General features: G+C 45.5%; 1 protein-coding gene across 1 annotated transcript in view; it reads left to right on the forward strand.

The window, feature by feature from the left end:
- The first annotated feature begins 869 nt into the window (after positions 1 to 869).
- LOC138520892 (adenosine receptor A3-like) overlaps positions 870 to 17,914 on the forward strand; it is a 38,040-nt gene continuing 20,995 nt past the window's right edge. Inside the window, exons 1-2 of the mRNA XM_069633308.1 lie at positions 870 to 962; positions 7,249 to 7,709. Coding sequence (XP_069489409.1) covers positions 7,360 to 7,709 — 350 coding nt within the window. The 5' untranslated portion in view covers positions 870 to 962; positions 7,249 to 7,359. The remainder of the gene's footprint in view (positions 963 to 7,248; positions 7,710 to 17,914) is intronic.

Genomic DNA, 17,914 nt, shown 5'->3' on the forward strand with positions numbered 1-17,914 from the left:
GTCTGTTAGGGTTTTTATTTTATTTTTTTATTGAAAAATGGCTGTATTTCATAATGCACGTGTCCTATAATTGACCTGGCCTTTTCGTTTTTCTTTTTCTTTTTCAATAATGCGTGTTATTTTTCGACCCCTGGCTAAGGATTGAGGAGTTCATAGTGTTCAGCTTTTTGGGGGGGTACACATTTTCCATGTCAGGTATGGGCTCGCTCTGCTTTGAGGTCAACACATCCTGTGCTCCACTTTAGGTTTTTCAAAAAGTGCAGCTGTTTGCAAACACCTCCCTACACAATGAGTGCACCGAACCGCAGCTCTGAAAGAGTTAATTCTAAACGTGGTGGGGGAGTACGAGCATAGGCGTAATTTTAAGGGGGGGGGGGAGAAGGGTGTTTGACACCCCCAACTTTTGTGGGACACCATTTTGTCCCAGTCATTTAGCAGGGGCACCTTTAATTTAGATGTCATGTCCCCCCCTCAACATTTTCTGCAAAATTACTCCACTGGGTGGGGGCACCAGACAAACCTACAGCACAGGAAGCACCATCTGTAAGTGTTGACCTCTCCCCCAAGCACAGTGGTCGAAGTGGACGCGAGCGGTTGGAAGCGATGCTCCTCTACTTTTTTTTAGTATTATGTTTTACAGTATCTAAACTTTTCTTTTTTTTTTAACCGTTATGGAATGGTTTTGTTTTAAAATAAAAGTGTAGGAAGAAGTTGAAACTTGCACTTTCAGTAAACTGCACTGAAAGTTCCCTTAAACAGCAGGCGCATGTGTTTGAGGCTTTGGATTGCGTGTGGGAGGGGGCGTGGCGATAGGGTTTGTGGGGAGCGGAGGCAGTCCTGTAGGGAATATAGTTGCACTACTTCTTTTCGTACGCTGCGACCACTGGCCAAGATTACAAACACCATTCGCTGAAGCGAGCAGGGACCTATCAGACGGCAAGCGCCACTCCTGAGTGACAGCGGTGAGTACCCCAAGCCACTTAGGCACAGCCACTAGACATGGTGTGAGATTTGCTTATGCACAGGATATATAGCAGGACCGCTATCTTTGTGGGGACCCTACAGTTCCTATACGAGGCAGACAGAAGTCAATATAGGTCCATGCTCTATCATGGAAGTTCTGAGGCTTAAATTCAGACGTCTCTCTAGTGTAGTATTAGAGCATTGCTTGGGTTTGGGGTCAAAAGGGCTGTCGTTTTGTATCTGCCGCGAATGGGAGTTCATACAAAGTGCCAAGGACGAGTATGCTCGTCCTTTTTGCATAGACTTGCATAATAGCCTGGCAGTTAATGGGTTAATGCATCTGTGGATACGTACTAGTGGCCAGGCAGACACAATGATAGAGAGACAGAGGTCAGAGAGGCAGTGGTGAGCTGAACAGGAATAGGCAGGTCAGAGAGAGGGGAGACAGATTGGCAGGCAAGCAAAGGGCAGACAGCAGTGAGGATGAGAGTTCAATGGTTCCACTGCAGTGAGACAGAGAGACGAAGGTCCGACAGATAGACACATCGGACAGAGGTCAGACAAGGGGCGGTCAGACAGATAGACAGAGAGGGCGAGAGAGGGAGAGAGAGAGAGAGGGAGAGAGGAAGAGAGGGAGAGAGCGTAAGAGAGAGAGGGGAGAGGGAGTGAGAGAGTAAGAGAGGGGGAGAGAGAGGAAAGGCAGAGAAGAAGAGACATAGAGAGAGAGGGGAAGAGAGGAAGAGAGAGCAAGAGAGAGTGGGAGGGAGCAGGAGAGTGCGAGAGAGAGCACAAGAGAGAGATGGGAGAGGAAGGGAGAGGGGAAGAGAGAGAGGGGAGAGGGAGAGAGAGGAAAGGAAAGGAAGAAGAGACAGATAGGGGGAGAGAGAGAGGAAGAGCGAGAGGGGAGAGGGAGAGAGGAAGAGAGAGAGAGAGAGAGAGAGAAATGGGGGAGAGGGAGGGACAGACTGGTCAGACAGGCACACAAAGGTCAGATAGGCAGGAGTGAAGAAGAGACTTCAATGCTTCCACTGCAGTGAGACAGACAGATTGCAGACAGACAGAGAGACGAAGGTCCTACAGATAGACACATCAGGCGGAGGTCAGACAAGCGGCGGTCAGACTGGTAGACAGAGAGCGCGAGAGAGGGAGAGAGAGAGGGAGGTAGTGAGAGGAAGCGACAGAGGGGGCGACAGAGGAAAGGAAGAGAGGAAGAGACGTAGAGGGGGTGAGAGAGAGAGGAAGAGAGAGCGAGAGAGAGTGAGAGGGAGGGAGAGAGGACGAGAGAGAGAGAGAGGGAGAGGGAGACAGAGGAAAGGAAGAGAGGAAGAGACAGAGGGGGGAGAGAGAAGAAGGGAGAGTGGGGGAGAGGAAGAGAGAGAGGTGAGAGGGAAGGACAGACAGTTCAGACAGCCAGACAAAGGTCAGACAGGCAGGAGTGGGGAAGAGACTTCAGTGGTTCCATTGCAGTGAGACAGACAGATTGCAGACAGACAGAGAGACGAAGGTCCTACAGATAGACACATCAGGCGGAGGTCAGACAAGCGGCGGTCAGACTGGTAGACAGAGAGCGCGAGAGAGGGAGAGAGAGAGGGAGGTAGTGAGAGGAAGCGACAGAGGGGGCGACAGAGGAAAGGAAGAGAGGAAGAGACGTAGAGGGGGTGAGAGAGAGAGGAAGAGAGAGCGAGAGAGAGTGAGAGGGAGGGAGAGAGGAAGAGAGAGAGAGAGAGAGAGGGAGAGGGAGACAGAGGAAAGGAAGAGAGGAAGAGACAGAGGGGGGAGAGAGAAGAAGGGAGAGTGGGGGAGAGGAAGAGAGAGAGGTGAGAGGGAAGGACAGACAGTTCAGACAGCCAGACAAAGGTCAGACAGGCAGGAGTGGGGAAGAGACTTCAATGGTTCCATTGCAGTGAGACAGACAGATTGCAGACAGACAGAGAGACGAAGGTTCGACAGATAGACACATCGGGCAGAGGTCAGACAAGCGGCGGTCAGACAGGTAGACAAAGAGGGCGAGAGAGGGAGGGGGAGAGAGGGGAGAGTGAGGGAGAGAGGAAAAAAGAGAGGGGGAGAGGGGAGAGGCGGGTGATAGGAAGAGAGAGAGGGGTAGAGAGGGAGGGAGAGAGGATTATAGAGAGTGCGAGAGCGAGGGGAGAATGAGGGAGAGAGAGAGAGAGGGAAGAGGGAGGGAGAGTGGAGAGGAAGAGAGGAAAAGAGGAAAAGACCGAGAGACAGAGAGAGAGAGAGAGAGAGAGAGAGGGAGATGGAGAGAGAGGAAGAAAGAGGAAGAGGGGGGGAGAAACAGGAAAGGAAGTAAGGAATAGAGTAAGGGTCAAAGAGAGAGGGGGAGGCAGAGTGAGAGAGGAACGAATAGGGAAAGGGAGAGAGAGAGAGCGAAGGGACAGAGATTGAGAGAAAGAGGGAGGGAGAGAGATCAAGAGGGAATGAGACAGAGAGGGGAACAAATAGGGAGAGGGAGAGAGAGGAAGAGACAAGAGAAAGACAGTGAGGGAGAGAGAGAGCAAGAGAGGAGACAGAGAGAGAGGGGGGAACAAATAGGGGAGGGAGAGAGATGTTGAGAGCGAGAGATAAAGGGAGGTAGTTCAGACAAAGATTTAAACAAATACATGTTACTAGTGTTTTTCTACTATATATAACTGGATTGGTAGCAGTGCACGGTGCAGGTGAGAACAATTTTGCAAACGTCAATCTAAAACACATTCAGAAAACAGAGAACATTCTAATGAAATGATCAAACCCATGGTTTATTAAAAAGCTAATTTCATTTTATAGGGGCTTGAGCCCATCGGTCGCATTAACCAGGCGCTGAGTGATCATGGCTGTGCTTAAAATCCCCAAGGCATCGGTCTATACATCAAACTACAGGTGGCTAAAAAGAACCAGCCATTTCCTTGTAGACAGTTCTTACCCTGTGTCCTGTGGATGTTTATGCAAAGCGCGTGTCTGCGGCAAAGGTTTGCACTTCTCCTAATTTGTATTCTTCTGAAGTGTCAGATGGCGGTTCGGGTACAGCCACAGGCGGTCCGTGTGAGCGCAGTACAGCAACAGAGACTGTGGCCCTCGATTCTGACTCTATGGCGCGTTCAGCCATCTACCACTCGGCCTTTCTCCAACTCTACCACGATAGATAGGCACAGCTCTGGTAGGTGAGTGATCCCATTGGTCGCCCTTGTGCAATGCTCTACACACGCTCAGCACCACAAAGAAGGCTAACCACGCCCACTCCTACGCTAATAGACCAAGCGACTGCATCGCAGTCATCAGGTGGCATTGCCCTGATGTCACTGATTGGGCCTTCGCCAGTAGATTGGCCAGAGTGTCTTCTACACTGGACACCGCTCTTTCCATTTCACGCTGTCCACCATTTTCTGGAACCCCTTGACCCGCCACAGAAGCAGTGGGCTTGACCACCAGGCCACCAATTTGGTCTATGGTCACGGGCAGAAGCTTGAGCACTGTTATTACCAGAGCAGACGCCAGACTCTTCAGACACCGCAACACCTTGGCGTTGCCACTGCACCTCGGATAACGTTACTGGACAAACACGTTCCCCTATGGTTCCGTCCAGGGTCTCCTGGCCATCAGCGAACCACAGCAGAGCAGCTTGTCAACTACTGTCAACTACTCCACTAGTCACTGTGCCATCATCATGCTGTGCACTACATAACATTAACTTTGGTCTACAATGCCACCCTGGTTAACCAAATAGGCTACTAGTGGCCCAACCCTTCCATTTTGTGGTGCTACAGACCGACCTATTATGTAACCTGTTTGTTGTTGTTATCAACCACATTCCTATCCTAACCCTCCTCCTAAGCGCCCTCTTCCTCTACCTCTCAGGCAGGCTCGATACACTCCCTGGTAGTAACGCTGGCTCCTCTGCTCTCTATACCACCAGAAGCCCCAGACAACCTTATGCTCGCCTAACACTAATCTGACTTTTTCCAGTTGCGGAGGCAACTTCTGGTGCCCGAAAGGCAGGGTGGCTTTTGGAAAGAATCAAGGTCTGTAGCATTTGGTTTAAATGAGAGCGCATTGACATCTCCAGCAAAGTAGTGTGAGTGACCGAGCTTTGCTTGGGATCCCACACCAATATTGCAGGGATATGGGGGTATTCCCTGAGAATTCTTTTTAAATAATGGGTGGTAATTTGGCACTTTCAACATTTTCTTGAGAAAAATTGGGTAAAAAGCTATCTAATTTACAATTGTCCGATAGATGCTAGGCCAACAACAATACACACACGCATTTGGAAAACTTTCCATTATGCTTTTGTCTACAATGTATGCCAATAGTGCCATTGTAAATCACTCTTTTGAAGCCACACCCATTACTTATGCCAACATTGCCACTGTATATCACTTTCATAAAGTTGTTGCAAGCATATTTCTCAACAATACCGCTGTATATCACATTCATAAAGCTGCAGCCACAATATAAGACGGGATTGCCACTATAAACAACTTCTGCACAGCTGCATCAACACTGTATGCCAGCATTGCCACAATATATGCAAGCATTCATACTGTCAATACTTTTAAAGTCCTGCTGACAGCCTATATAGCAGTATTGGTGTTGTGTATCACATTCAGAATGCCTTGCACGCAATATGTGCCAGCATTGACAATGCCTGATTATGGGAATTCTGTTTTATAAATTGCCCCTATTGTACATTGTTTGTGGTGGGAGCGTAAACACGCGTTACTAATAAATACAAAACTTGAATACACATACTGATTGCTCTGAAAACTGAGACCAAATGTTAACAGAGCTGTGTGTGTGTGCAGCACAATCCACACTACTGTGTGTGTGGATTGTATGTATGGTGACCAAAACTTGCATTAAGCTCTGTTCTTCCTTCAACAGGAGTTCCAAAATGTATCTTTCCCACTCCCTGTCCCCTTGCTCACCTCCCCGTCCCCTTGCTCACTGGCCAGGGAACATCCCCAGATACCTGTCCTTCACCCCACTTCACCACATCAAGCCCCACCCCCCATCTCCAGATCCCCTCTCCCATTATATGGATGCCACCTATGGAACGCCCGCACCTCCACCTCCCCCTCAACGGCTTCCCTACCTCACTCCTCTATAAAGACTGTGGAGCTCATTATAAGGCTGGTGCTCACGGAATGAAGGGGGCCGGTACGGGACCTCCTATGTCGGAATGACCCGATAAGTCCCCATTGCAGGAACCCGGAAAAGGAGCCCGGAAGGGAGGCAGCCAAGGAGCTAACAGCTCCATGGCTGCCTCCAAACTCGTAATGAGGCCGTGTCTGTCCTCTCATCGGCCTATTCCTGCCCACTCCCCACTTGCCGCCTTTCGCTTCATTGATTGTGCAATCTACTTTTTTAGACATGTTATGTGCGAAACACAGATTCTGCAATCAAGAAAGGGCAACATACGTGTGTCTCGATTCCTCCCTTCTGAGATACAATAAGAGCACGAGACGGCAAAGCAGGATGGCAGGTGCGTTTTGTGGCTGTTGGGGACCGGAAGTGGGAAACTGAGTGATGATGGCAAGAGGCAGTGTGTATAAATCAGGTGATATCGGGTTCTCCATAACCCTCCTTGTGGCCACCTATAGTACTTGCCTGGGAAGAAAATTCAGGAAAATTGAAAGTAAAAAAATAATTGCTTAATACTTTCAGCTGCAAAATTCAAGCCTTTTCCAAGAGTGATTCACTATCACAGTCTATAAAACGCTTAAAACTCATCAAAAGCAAAACCCTCCGAAGTGTGCGGTGAGCCATTCGTAGTTTTAATTCTACATGGTTGCAATATGGCGCCACTCTTTGATTGTTGAATGTGTCAATGCTCTGTTAAATCACTCACTTCTTTTGTCATCCAATCGCTGCCCACCCATTCATCCATTCACCCACAAATTACACCATGTGTCCACCCAGTCACAGATGCTCGCTCCTTCACTAACTTACCCGGGTACTCCTCATTTCACACTTACTATTGTCACTACAGTTTAGTTTCCTCAAACCCAACTCACTCAATAATGCATGCACTCGCTCAATCACTTGTTTATTCACGTATTCACTCACTAATGATGGCACTCACTCATTCCACTGCTCACTCGCCTATCATTCCCCATATTCACTGCCTCATTCACTCAATGAGTGAACTATACATTGGCCCAGTCACTAACTCACTCATATTCTCACGGTTACTTATTCATTTAATGCGTACCACCCACCATATAGTACACTGTTAATATGACATCAATCTATGGATGTTTGAGTCTCTACTTATTTTTTCCTCAGGTTCAAAAGCTGAGTTCAACTCATTGGGATTACAACCATAAGTGCCACAGACCTTCCATCAGTTTCATAACTAGTGGATAGGCCTCTGCAGTAGCTCCTTTTCTTTCAAAGATGGCGGCTGACGTGATCGTTCTGAACAAACAGGACCTTTTCTACATCATAATGGAAGTCCTGATTCTCCTGTTTGCGGTGATCGGCAACGTGCTGGTAATTTGGGCAGTGTGGCTGAACCCAAAACTTCAGACGCCGACATTTTACTTCATAGTGTCCTTGGCGATCGCCGACCTAGCCGTGGGATTCGTGGTGGTGCCGCTGGCTATCGTCGTCAGCCTTCGAGTCCAAATTCCCTTCTACGGCTGTCTGTTCATGTGCTGCCTCCTGATCATCTTCACGCACGTGTCCATCCTGTCTCTTCTCGCGATAGCGATCGACCGATACCTCAGGGTTAAGATCCCGACAAGGTAAGTTCACAAATCTTCAGATTGTGCTGTCAACTTCAATGTAAAACGTCTTTCATAGAGTGCCAGTTAACGACCTAGGGAGCTCTGAGGGATGAGGAGTGCCAGCAGTTTGCCAGTTGATACCATGCGTGGGGTATCTGAACTAGATCACAAGGAGACGAGCGGAGTGGGGAAATATGAGTGCAAAGTTGCAGCACTTATGCAAGCACTTCAGGGACATCCAGCCAGGGGTGTTGCTAGGTCTGGAAAAGATCTGGGGCTACGCTAATGTTGAGAATGTCGGGACTCGGGGCTAGCTAGCCTTTTGGTTGTAGCCCCCTGAGCTTCTATCTGGTTCTACAACCAAAAGACCCTCAGCTATAGCCCCCTTAGCCCCCCCAACAACGCCTCTGCATCCAGCCTGTAACTATAGCATAATTACCATTTTAGCAATGCAACAAATTGACATTCCCAATGAGAACAACATGATCCACTGGAATCTTTACCACATTTTCTGCAGCATTATCAAAGTGACTCTTCCAACTCAAAGCAAAAAGTTTGATACATTCTCCATACTTTTACATTTCGTTTTTATACTGCTTTTTAGATAGAAGATGAGACATTAATGTTCTGTAGGATTTCAAATATATTTAAAAACTACTGAGCTAGCGTTAAGCATTTCACTTATATTACACAGTTATATTTTGATATTTTTTAATGTCAAGGGAATGGGAAGACTGTCTTTATCAGAGTTATGTTAATGTTAAAGGATATTTATACCGCACACAATCACCCCGGAGGGGTCCACTGGCGCTCTGGCGGATCTGAAAAGCTAGACAATAAGGTAAGTTAGTAAGGCTCAGCGGGAAACAATCGCAAGAGAGCTTTGATGTGCTTCTGGCAGCTTCAGTTCGATTTACAGCTGTCGCTGAGCGAACACCAGAGTGTTAATCTGGGTAAATACTACACATATTATTTAAGTGGTATATGTTTTGTCTGATGCATAGAGCGTTTTACATGCAATGCCAAGATGTGCATTATTTTCATTTTGTTAGATATTAGACTTTGTCTCATATAGGTAAAAAGAAGCAGGCTCTTAACCATGACTCATGCACTACTATTGCTGAATACTGAAGGGTCACTCACTGGATACCACGTCACTGAGTATATACAGCCATTCGACTAATTTAATTATTAATTAACAATAATTTATAATAAATTAATTTACCACTCTGCGTGGCTCTTTTTTCACAATCTGCTCAATATTTCGTTCCGTCTAGTATTAGTCAAATGGGCTTTCACAATTTCAGTACAATTGGAAAAAATGTCTCATATTGTGAATTCAGTTTCCTCATTATTTAGAGGGATCTCATATATTTGATACCTTTCAGTGTACGACATAGCTATTGACGTGTAAGAACAGAGTATAACAGTGGGCCTTTCAATGGCTCTGGAACTTCATGCTTTCCGTCATAGGCGGCTTAGGCAAGGTGTCCATTTAACAACCTACAGATAGATTTGTTTTCCCTTGACTGGTTCACGATGGGTTAGACATCAAGACTGCAACTCTATCCATAAAAAAGGCCTTTTCTAAAACGGTGATTTAAGTTTTTACAACCTAATACAAGGAAAAGAATAAAAGATAGTTACAAGTACATCTATGTTTCATGGAGAAGGAAAATAAAGACGTATACAAGTATATATTTTTTTAGGAAAAAAACTTTTGTTGCAGGGACGTTAAGGTGAAAATGTAATGCAACTAAAACCCTGAAATTAAGCAGACAATTCAGTAAAGGCCACCTTAATTTGCCACCCTGTGTTGCGCAACACATTGTTAAAACTGATATAGTATTGTTTCGTCCTCATCGTATATGTTGGCCTATGCCCAGTCGCTTTGCGAGGAAATCCGCATCGCAAGGCCGTGACCTTAAGTTAATCAAGCCTCCATTTTAGGTTAAAGCCGCCATTTTAGTTTGTCGTGCAAAGTCACCCTGTGGCCCAAAATGGCTGACCTGTGTTCTCTTGTTCCTACTTAACCTCTTCAACCTCTGTAGGTGAGTTAATGTCCAACCTGTCTGCAGGCTACATGTTACGGTCATGTAGACCTTGTCCTTTGTTGACCTCGGGATCAGGGGATTACTTGAATCGGCGATGTTAACCTACAAGTATACAAGAACAATAACGCTATTTAAACATGACATGCAAAACATCTGTTTGACCTGCATTGAAGCAAATGTGTAAAGAGTGTAAAGTTAAACCCAGAGAATAACAGTATTTGTTAGTAAATATATTAAGAAGTAAACCGCATGCACGAGATATGTAAATTAGGAATGAACCTGGCGCGAACCCTAGCCCAGTACATGATTAACTTGTGGGAGGCTGGACATCGTTATGAAGAAACTGTATAAATATGCTGATGTCCAGCTAGCTATTCCTGTTCACTGCTCACATTGAACCTGCTGGTGGTCTCTGTGATGTACTGACGGCCAAATAGCTATTTGTGTACTTTGTTTTGTAAACTGTTCAGTGTTGCAATAAAGATTCTGGGAATCTTCACAAGCCCGTGTTGGTGTATTTCTCTTTGCTTGGTGTAAAAGCCTTAATATTGTATTTTCTGATTCCACAGATGGCACCCGAACAGGGACCCTCAAGATTGACTTTGTCTCGTTGAAGGTTGGCTCGGCTATCGGACCGGGATCGGATGGTGCCAACAAAACAGCCCCTCTGGACGAGAAGCGAATTCCTCGACAGAACAGCACGATCCGATCCCTGAACGGTGAGCTGTAGCCTGAGACGTCTTGACGAGGGGCCATATATCGAGGTGGGTAAATTTGCCGAAATCACCAGACACGTCGGTCCTTAGAATTGTCCTTAGTAACCCAATCGGGCCTCCCAGTCCTTTGGTCAGGTGAATCGTGACCCAATTCTTAATTTAACCCTGACAATTTGAATTTGGCACATTGTACTCACGAGCACAATTATTTGACCAGGTAACACCAGAATTCTGATATGCCTGAGAAATTGTCTGCCTGCTTCAGGGCATTATTCCGGAGCGACAGACAATCTTTGGAAGTTAGCCGTCCCGCACCACAGGAGGGGTCGCCGGCATGTACTATGTACTGTAAGAAAGGCTTTGGTAGTATAGCATTTAATGATATTTGGCACAGACAGACCAGACATAACTCTAATCTTCGGTGGCCAACCAATGGTAGCTTTGAAATCCCTCGATTAGAATATTTAGAGTCTGTATTGATAAAGAAACAGGCTAGATCTGCAGCATTTGACGCATTGCACAGTTGGAAAACAGAAGCTTTGCAGCAACAAAAGAGTAGAGAGAAACATATGCGTCGACATATGACGAATGCCGAAAAGGCACTGTTATATGATCAAAATAAACAATTGGAATCAGTTAGGAACACGGACAGAGCGTTTCAATTAGGCATTCAGAAAATGTACCCTTCAAAAGATTTTCATACGTCCGATGAATTGATTAACAAACTTTTGCATGAACGAAGGCCCGATGCCTCTGCGCCACCCCCGTATGTCCCTCCTCCTGGTGCTTTGCCCCTTCCTGCCGTTATTCCTCCTCCTATAGTTCTTCCGGTCATCCCTGTTGTTCTTCCTGTTGTTCCTCCAGCCGTCGCTGCTTTGCCTGCCCCCTTGCCTCCAACAATTGCCATTCAGAATGTGCCTACTCTTCCTCTTCCAAGTGATTCCACATCGCTTGTAGTAGACCAGGGAGCGAGATCAAGGGTTGTGACTCGTAATACTGTGTCCCAAGATAAAAAGAATGAATTGATTGCTTGGGCTAAACATTGTATGGAGAAGGGTGAACAAGCTGATGTGTTTTCCACACTCGAAAATGTAAAAAGTATTCCTGAGAAAAATGTTTTTATTGAAGGGTTAGGGATTCATTTGAGTATAATGTGGAATAGATTAAACGATGTAGATCTCCCACAAGGGTTATGGGATTTGAACAGCTTAGCGTTGTCTAGAGATACTGCGGAGAAAGTATATGAGCATGTCAAGAGGATTTTTGTGTATAGGAAGGAGTTGGAAGAGTTACAGAATGAAGAAGCAGATGGTGATAGTTCAGGCACTATGTTCTTACAGAAACGGTTTTCTCCTCGCCGTGAATTGATAGGTGAGGAAGCGCGAATTTGTACAAAGGATGCGATAAGATGGATTTCGGATATGTCGATAACTCCAGATGAAGTATATGACACGCATGGTCAGTATACGTTAGAAATGCAAAAGAAAGTGATACAGGTTATGGTAGAATACTGCAGAATGAGTGTGTAAAAAGAAAGATTTGTTGTCCCGCAGAATTGTTGAGTGTTTATATGAGAGCCTTTTCGATTGATACCTCTTCGACTGCCTTAGCGCTTGATTTGGCTCTGTTGCTTAGTAAGCGTTCGGAGCTACCTACTTCTCAGTTGCCTATGAGAGAGGTCCCTCCGACATTTGTCCCAAAAGTTGAGATTGCGGCCGATGCTGCACGAGGTATAGTCGCTGTAGACATTCCTGCACATTATGTATCGCAGTTTGTTCATGTCCTGTTCTCGAGACAGGAAGTGAACACCATAAAACAATCTATTCCTGATATAAGAAAGAATCCGACGGGGTTCTATAAAGAAATAGAGTCGGTCTTACAATCATCGGTATTCACCTTAAGTGATATTGATTTATTATTTCCCGTACTCCTGCCAGTTGATTTGTGGAAACAGATTAGGACTGTAGATGATGTACCTGGGTTAGGAGACAAATGGGATAACATGGTTAGGCTCGACAGAGAAAGACCAGCTGGCGAGCGACCGCCTCAAGTGATATTAACTTTGCCTGATAGGATTATTGTAAAATTAAAAACCATAGTTCCTGAAAAAAGAATTATTTGGGACAAGCTTACGGCCTGTGTCCAAGGAAAGTCTGAGGGTGCTAGCAAGTTCTTCAATCGGTTCGAACAGGTATTTTCAGATTTCAGTGGACAAGACTTAGGCACAGAGTCAGGGAAAAGGCTGTTTGTCGACAAATCTGTACGTGGATTGCTGCCTGACATCCAGTTACAGATTATGTCCTCCGAACGCGCTTGGCAGGTGAAGTCTCAATCAGAAGTACTGCATATGGCTCAGTAATATGAAAATCGAGTGAATAATGAAAAGGAAAAACTTGAGAAAAGAAAGGGTGACCTGAAAACAAAAGTACTATTACAACAGATTGTTAGAAGCCCTAGAGGGGGTAATACGCAATTTAGAGGTCAATACGTTCCACAGGGAAGTATGCCCCTGGCTCCGGTAACCATTAACCAGTGTGCCTATTGTCGACAGTAAGGCCACTGGCGCGCACAATGTCCGACCTTGCAGCAAAGGTCATTTGGGAACATGGGTAGACGATCCAGAGGTCGCCCAGGTGTAGGGGGCCCTGGTAGAGGTCAGTTTACGCCAGAATCACAGCAACCTTTTTCACAGGATAAACAAGTATCGAGTGCGGATAATAGAAACATTTTTGATCATCCTTCTGCCGCGTACCTCTCTGAAGAACTTCCTTTTGATGACATTCTGTTTCGTTAGGATTGCCCGAAGCAGGATTTGGAACCAACGCCTATTCCCGTTCATCAGAAAGGTCCCTACGTTGAGATGGTGGTGGGAAATAGGAAGCATCTATTTTTAGTAGATACGGGAGCACAAAAGTGTTCCATTGACCATTCACGGGTTCCAAACATTCCCCTATCAGGGCAATCCAACTTTTCCGTAGGGTTTTCAGGCACACCTGTAGTTTGTCCAGTCTCTTTGCCGGTACCGATAACACTGGGTCCCTTCACGGAGCAGTGTCCATTTCTACTTACTACAAACTGTGGAGAGAATTTGCTGGGGTTAAATTTGCTGAAGGAATTGAATGCAGTAATACATTGCTCCTCGGACGGAGTTCGTTTGACAATTTCACATCAGCAATCACTCGCCTCTCAGTTTTTGACTCGACCTTTTCCGGCAGAATTCAGTAACATTCCGGAATGCTTATGGGCAATTGATGATAATGATGTGGGCATTCTTCAAATTGAACCTGTTAAAATTATTCTGAAACATGGAGTAAAACTGCCTCGCATTCCACAATATAAATCTCAGTTAAGGCGAACAGGCTTTGAAATGCATAGTTTCTGATTTTGTACATCGTGGAGTAATTGAGGAAATTACAGGTAGTTTGTGAAACAGCCCGATTTTGCCGGTGTACATAAAAGGTGATAATGCGATTCCTTTTCGGTTTATAATTGATTTGCGTGCTATTAACAAAATTGTGGCTCGTCAATTTCCCATTGTACCTGATGTAACTACGATACTGACTATGATTCCGGCTTCTGCCACTCACTTTAGCGTTGTGGACCTCAAAAATGCGTTTTTCAGTATTTCTATACATAAGGATAGTAGGTATTTGTTCGCGTTTACCCTAGGTGGACGCTCATTCACATTCACTCATGCACCACAAGGGTACAATGAGAGTCCAAGTATTTATAGTAGAGCATTGAAAGAGCAACTCGATACTCTCGAGTTGCCCACTACTTGCACGTTACTACAGTTTGTAGATGATCTCCTCTTGGCTGCGGATTCTGAAAGTGCCTGTCAAGAAGGCACCATGTTGTTGCTTTGTCATCTAGCAAAACATGGTCACAAAGCTTCACTCAAAAAATTCCAATATTGTTGCCAGGAGGTCGCCTATTTAGGCTATCTCCTGTCAAAGGAGGGAAGAAGGTTGACACCTGAACGAATAAAACCTATTTCTGGCATATCTGTCCCAAATACGCAGAAGGAAGTTAGAGCCCTGATAGGTATGGCTTCTTACTGTAGATTGTGGATCCCTAATTTTTCGTTAACGATTAAACCAATGCTGGCTTTGACAAAGAAGGGCATTTCTTTGCCATTGCCATGGACTTTGGAACACCAGACAGCATTTGATTTACTAAAAACTGCGCTGTGTTCGGCACCGGTTTTAGGAACTCCAAATTATGAAAAGGCCTTTGTGTTGTATGTGCATGAATGTGATGGATGTGCTTTGGCTGTGTTAACGCAGGAACATGGAGGGAAGAATAGGCCATGCGGCTATTTCTCATCTGTCCTTGATCCTGTTGCATGCGCTTTGCCGAGATGTTTGAGAGCTGTCGCTGCTGCTGCTGCGTCTGTAAAACAGAGCGAGGGAATGGTCCTGGGTCATGCGTTAACCCTAATGGTACCTCACTCTGTAGATGTTCTATTTAATAGAACTCAAACGCAACACCTTACTTCCGCACGATTGACAAGATAGGACTTGATCTTATTTGCTCCCCACATTCAAATTCAAAGGTGTTGCGTATTAAATCCGGCTGAACTTTTACCTGTCCCACAAGATACTGTTGATGGTGACGAAACGTCACACGATTGCCTTTACACTTCAGAACAAGAGACTAAAGGTAGAATCGATTTTAAAGACACGCCTTTGAATAGCCCACAAGGAGAGCTATTTTGTGATGGCTCCTGTTTCAAACTTCCGAATGGTACATCCACGGCTGCTTATGCCGTCACTACCTTAAGCACGATTGTGGAAACCAAAAGAATTATGCATAATTCTGCGCAGGCCGCAGAAATTATAGCATTGACTCGAGTTTGTGAACTTTCTGAAGGGCTTGCAGTAAATATATATACCGACAGTCAGTATGCCTTTGGGGTGGTTCACAACTTCGGTAGACTTTGGAAAGAACGAGGTTTCTTGACCTCACATGGCACAAAAATACAGCACGGCACTTTAATAGTGCGATTACTTTCAGCGCTCGCACTCCCTGTTCAGTTAGCCATTGTAAAATGTACAGCACATCAGAAGGTTACAGATGATATAGGAAAAGGGAATGCTTTCGCTGATCAGATAGCTAAACAAACTGCCACTGATTTTAGTTCAGAAATGTATGCTGTAAGGGAAACTGTAAATGTTTGCACTTTTGGTGAAAGTATCGATTCTCTAAAAGACATTCAAGCAGATGCTACTGTAGAGGAGACCAAGAAATGGATCGAGGGTGCAGGGAGATTGGATGTTGATGGGTGTTGGGTGGACAATGTTGAAGGAAAATGGTTACTCCGTGACGCCTATATTACAATGATGGTCATTATGGCTCATGCTCTGACCCATGTCTGTGCGCGTAAATTGACTAAAATGGTACACAGTGTATGTGCCAATGATAACATTTTCAAAATTGCGGAGCGCTTGGTCCAAGGGTGCATGGTCTGCTTGCAGCACAATGTATGAAAAGGTACCTCGACTCATAGAGGAAGTTTCGCTCCACCTTCTGTTCCGTTTGAGGTCATCCACTTTGATTTTATTGAGATGGAACGTTGCAACAATCTTAAATACGTGTTGGTTGTCATTTGTGCATTTAGCAAGTGGGCTGAGGCCTTCCCTGTTAGAGATGCAACGGCCATAACAACGGCAAAAACTCTGTTGAAAGAGTTCTTTCCTAGGTTCGGGCTGCCGAGAGTCATCTGGTCGGATAATGGGCCACACTTTATCGCTGCTGTAATCCTACAAATATGCGAAGGATTGCAGATTGATAAACGGTTCCATTTGGCCAGACATGCCCAAAGTGCCGGATTAGTGGAAAGGCATAATGGCATTATAAAGAACAAGCTCGCTAAGACGTGTGCCGGCACCAAGTTAAAATAGCCGGACGCCTTACCGATCGTGTTGCTGTTGATGAAAACAACCCCTCAAACTAAGACTGGGCTCTCTCCCTTTCAGGTGGTAATGGGGAGGCCTGCTAATATTTGGGGTATGCCAAAGAGTCGCTCATTGCGGGATGTAGAGAATGTGCTCCTTTCAGATTACTGTAACCAGTAGACTAAAAATCTATTTTCAATTTATCACCAGGTGTGAGAGGCATTACCTGGACGGTACGAGGGTCCCGGTCACACTCTATGACCGGGGGACTGGATCCTCACGAAAGTTTTTGAAAGGTCGTCTTGCCTTGCACCTCGGTGGGGGGTTCCCTACTGGATACACGCAACGCACACCAAACGGATCCCGAAGCCCATGCCATACGATACAGAAGACACAGAATCCCTTTCCAATGCTGTAACCAACGTGCCCGAAACAGCAACAACCGACAAGAGAGTATCGGAGACCGTTCCAGAGTTCGTAAGGCCAGACAAAAGGGCCATCTTGTCTCCGCACTCTCCAACAGTGGTACTTCCGGATCATCCATTTTCTGATCCCATTTCCGTTCACTCGCCACCTCCAGTGGGAAGTGACGACATACTGTTTTCTGATCCTTCAGCACCGGAAATTCTGAAATATAATTTACATCCAAGAAGATAGATGTACGGCACGGTTTGACTGTGCGATTGAGGAAATCATTTGAGGGCTTGCCTTTTGGCCCAACTATACGAAAGGATTCTGTTGGCTAAGGGTTGTGGGAAAGACATTAAGAAGACACACGACTGGAGTCACTGGCAAACAAACAATTGGTGTTTTTCGATTGAAGACTACGATGCCTGCACCCGCTACCGCTCATACCGAACTTTTAGATAAATATGTGACTAGCAGAGACAATGATCAAGCGTGTAAGGGGACCCCGAAAATGTATTGTTGCCTTTTTGTAATAATAACTGGGTTTTTAGTAACTACTGGTTTTGGGTTATGGTACCTGGAGGAAGCATATCCGCTAGAGGACTTTTTACCTGTTGAAAATGTATCTGTTTTACCCACTCCCTCCATGCAATTGCATAACTTGTCGCCTAGAGATTCTTCGCATAGACAGAACTATCAGAATAATACTCTTTTGTTAATAATGAATGCCACTCATGCAATTTTTAATAGGACCAACTGCTGGATCTGCTCGCATTTACCGCAACATGGGGATAAGGGGCTAGGTTGGTACATTCATCCTTTACCTTTGACGACTGCTTGTTATGCTTCTCTTAGAGCACTATTTTTTGGCCATTGGAATGACAGCATCTCAGGGAACTTTGATGGTACAAATTTGAATAGCTCTGAAAAACGTATTTTGATGCCCCTGGGATGCTCGCTTTTTGCGAATAGGAGTAAGCCAAATGTTGATTCTGTTAGGCCCTCTGATAGATTGTCTCGTCCTTTTCAGTCTTTGATCTCTTTCAAAGTGGCTCCTATAGGCAATAAGGATGCCACGCCTCCATCTTATTCTGTTAACAATAGCCCCGATTCAGTTTCCTTCTGCATACAGAGGAATGGAACACGGT

Source organism: Ambystoma mexicanum, chromosome 13 (genome assembly GCF_040938575.1).
Source record: "Ambystoma mexicanum isolate Mex_15411 chromosome 13, UKY_AmexF1_1, whole genome shotgun sequence".
Taxonomy (NCBI): domain Eukaryota; kingdom Metazoa; phylum Chordata; class Amphibia; order Caudata; family Ambystomatidae; genus Ambystoma; species Ambystoma mexicanum.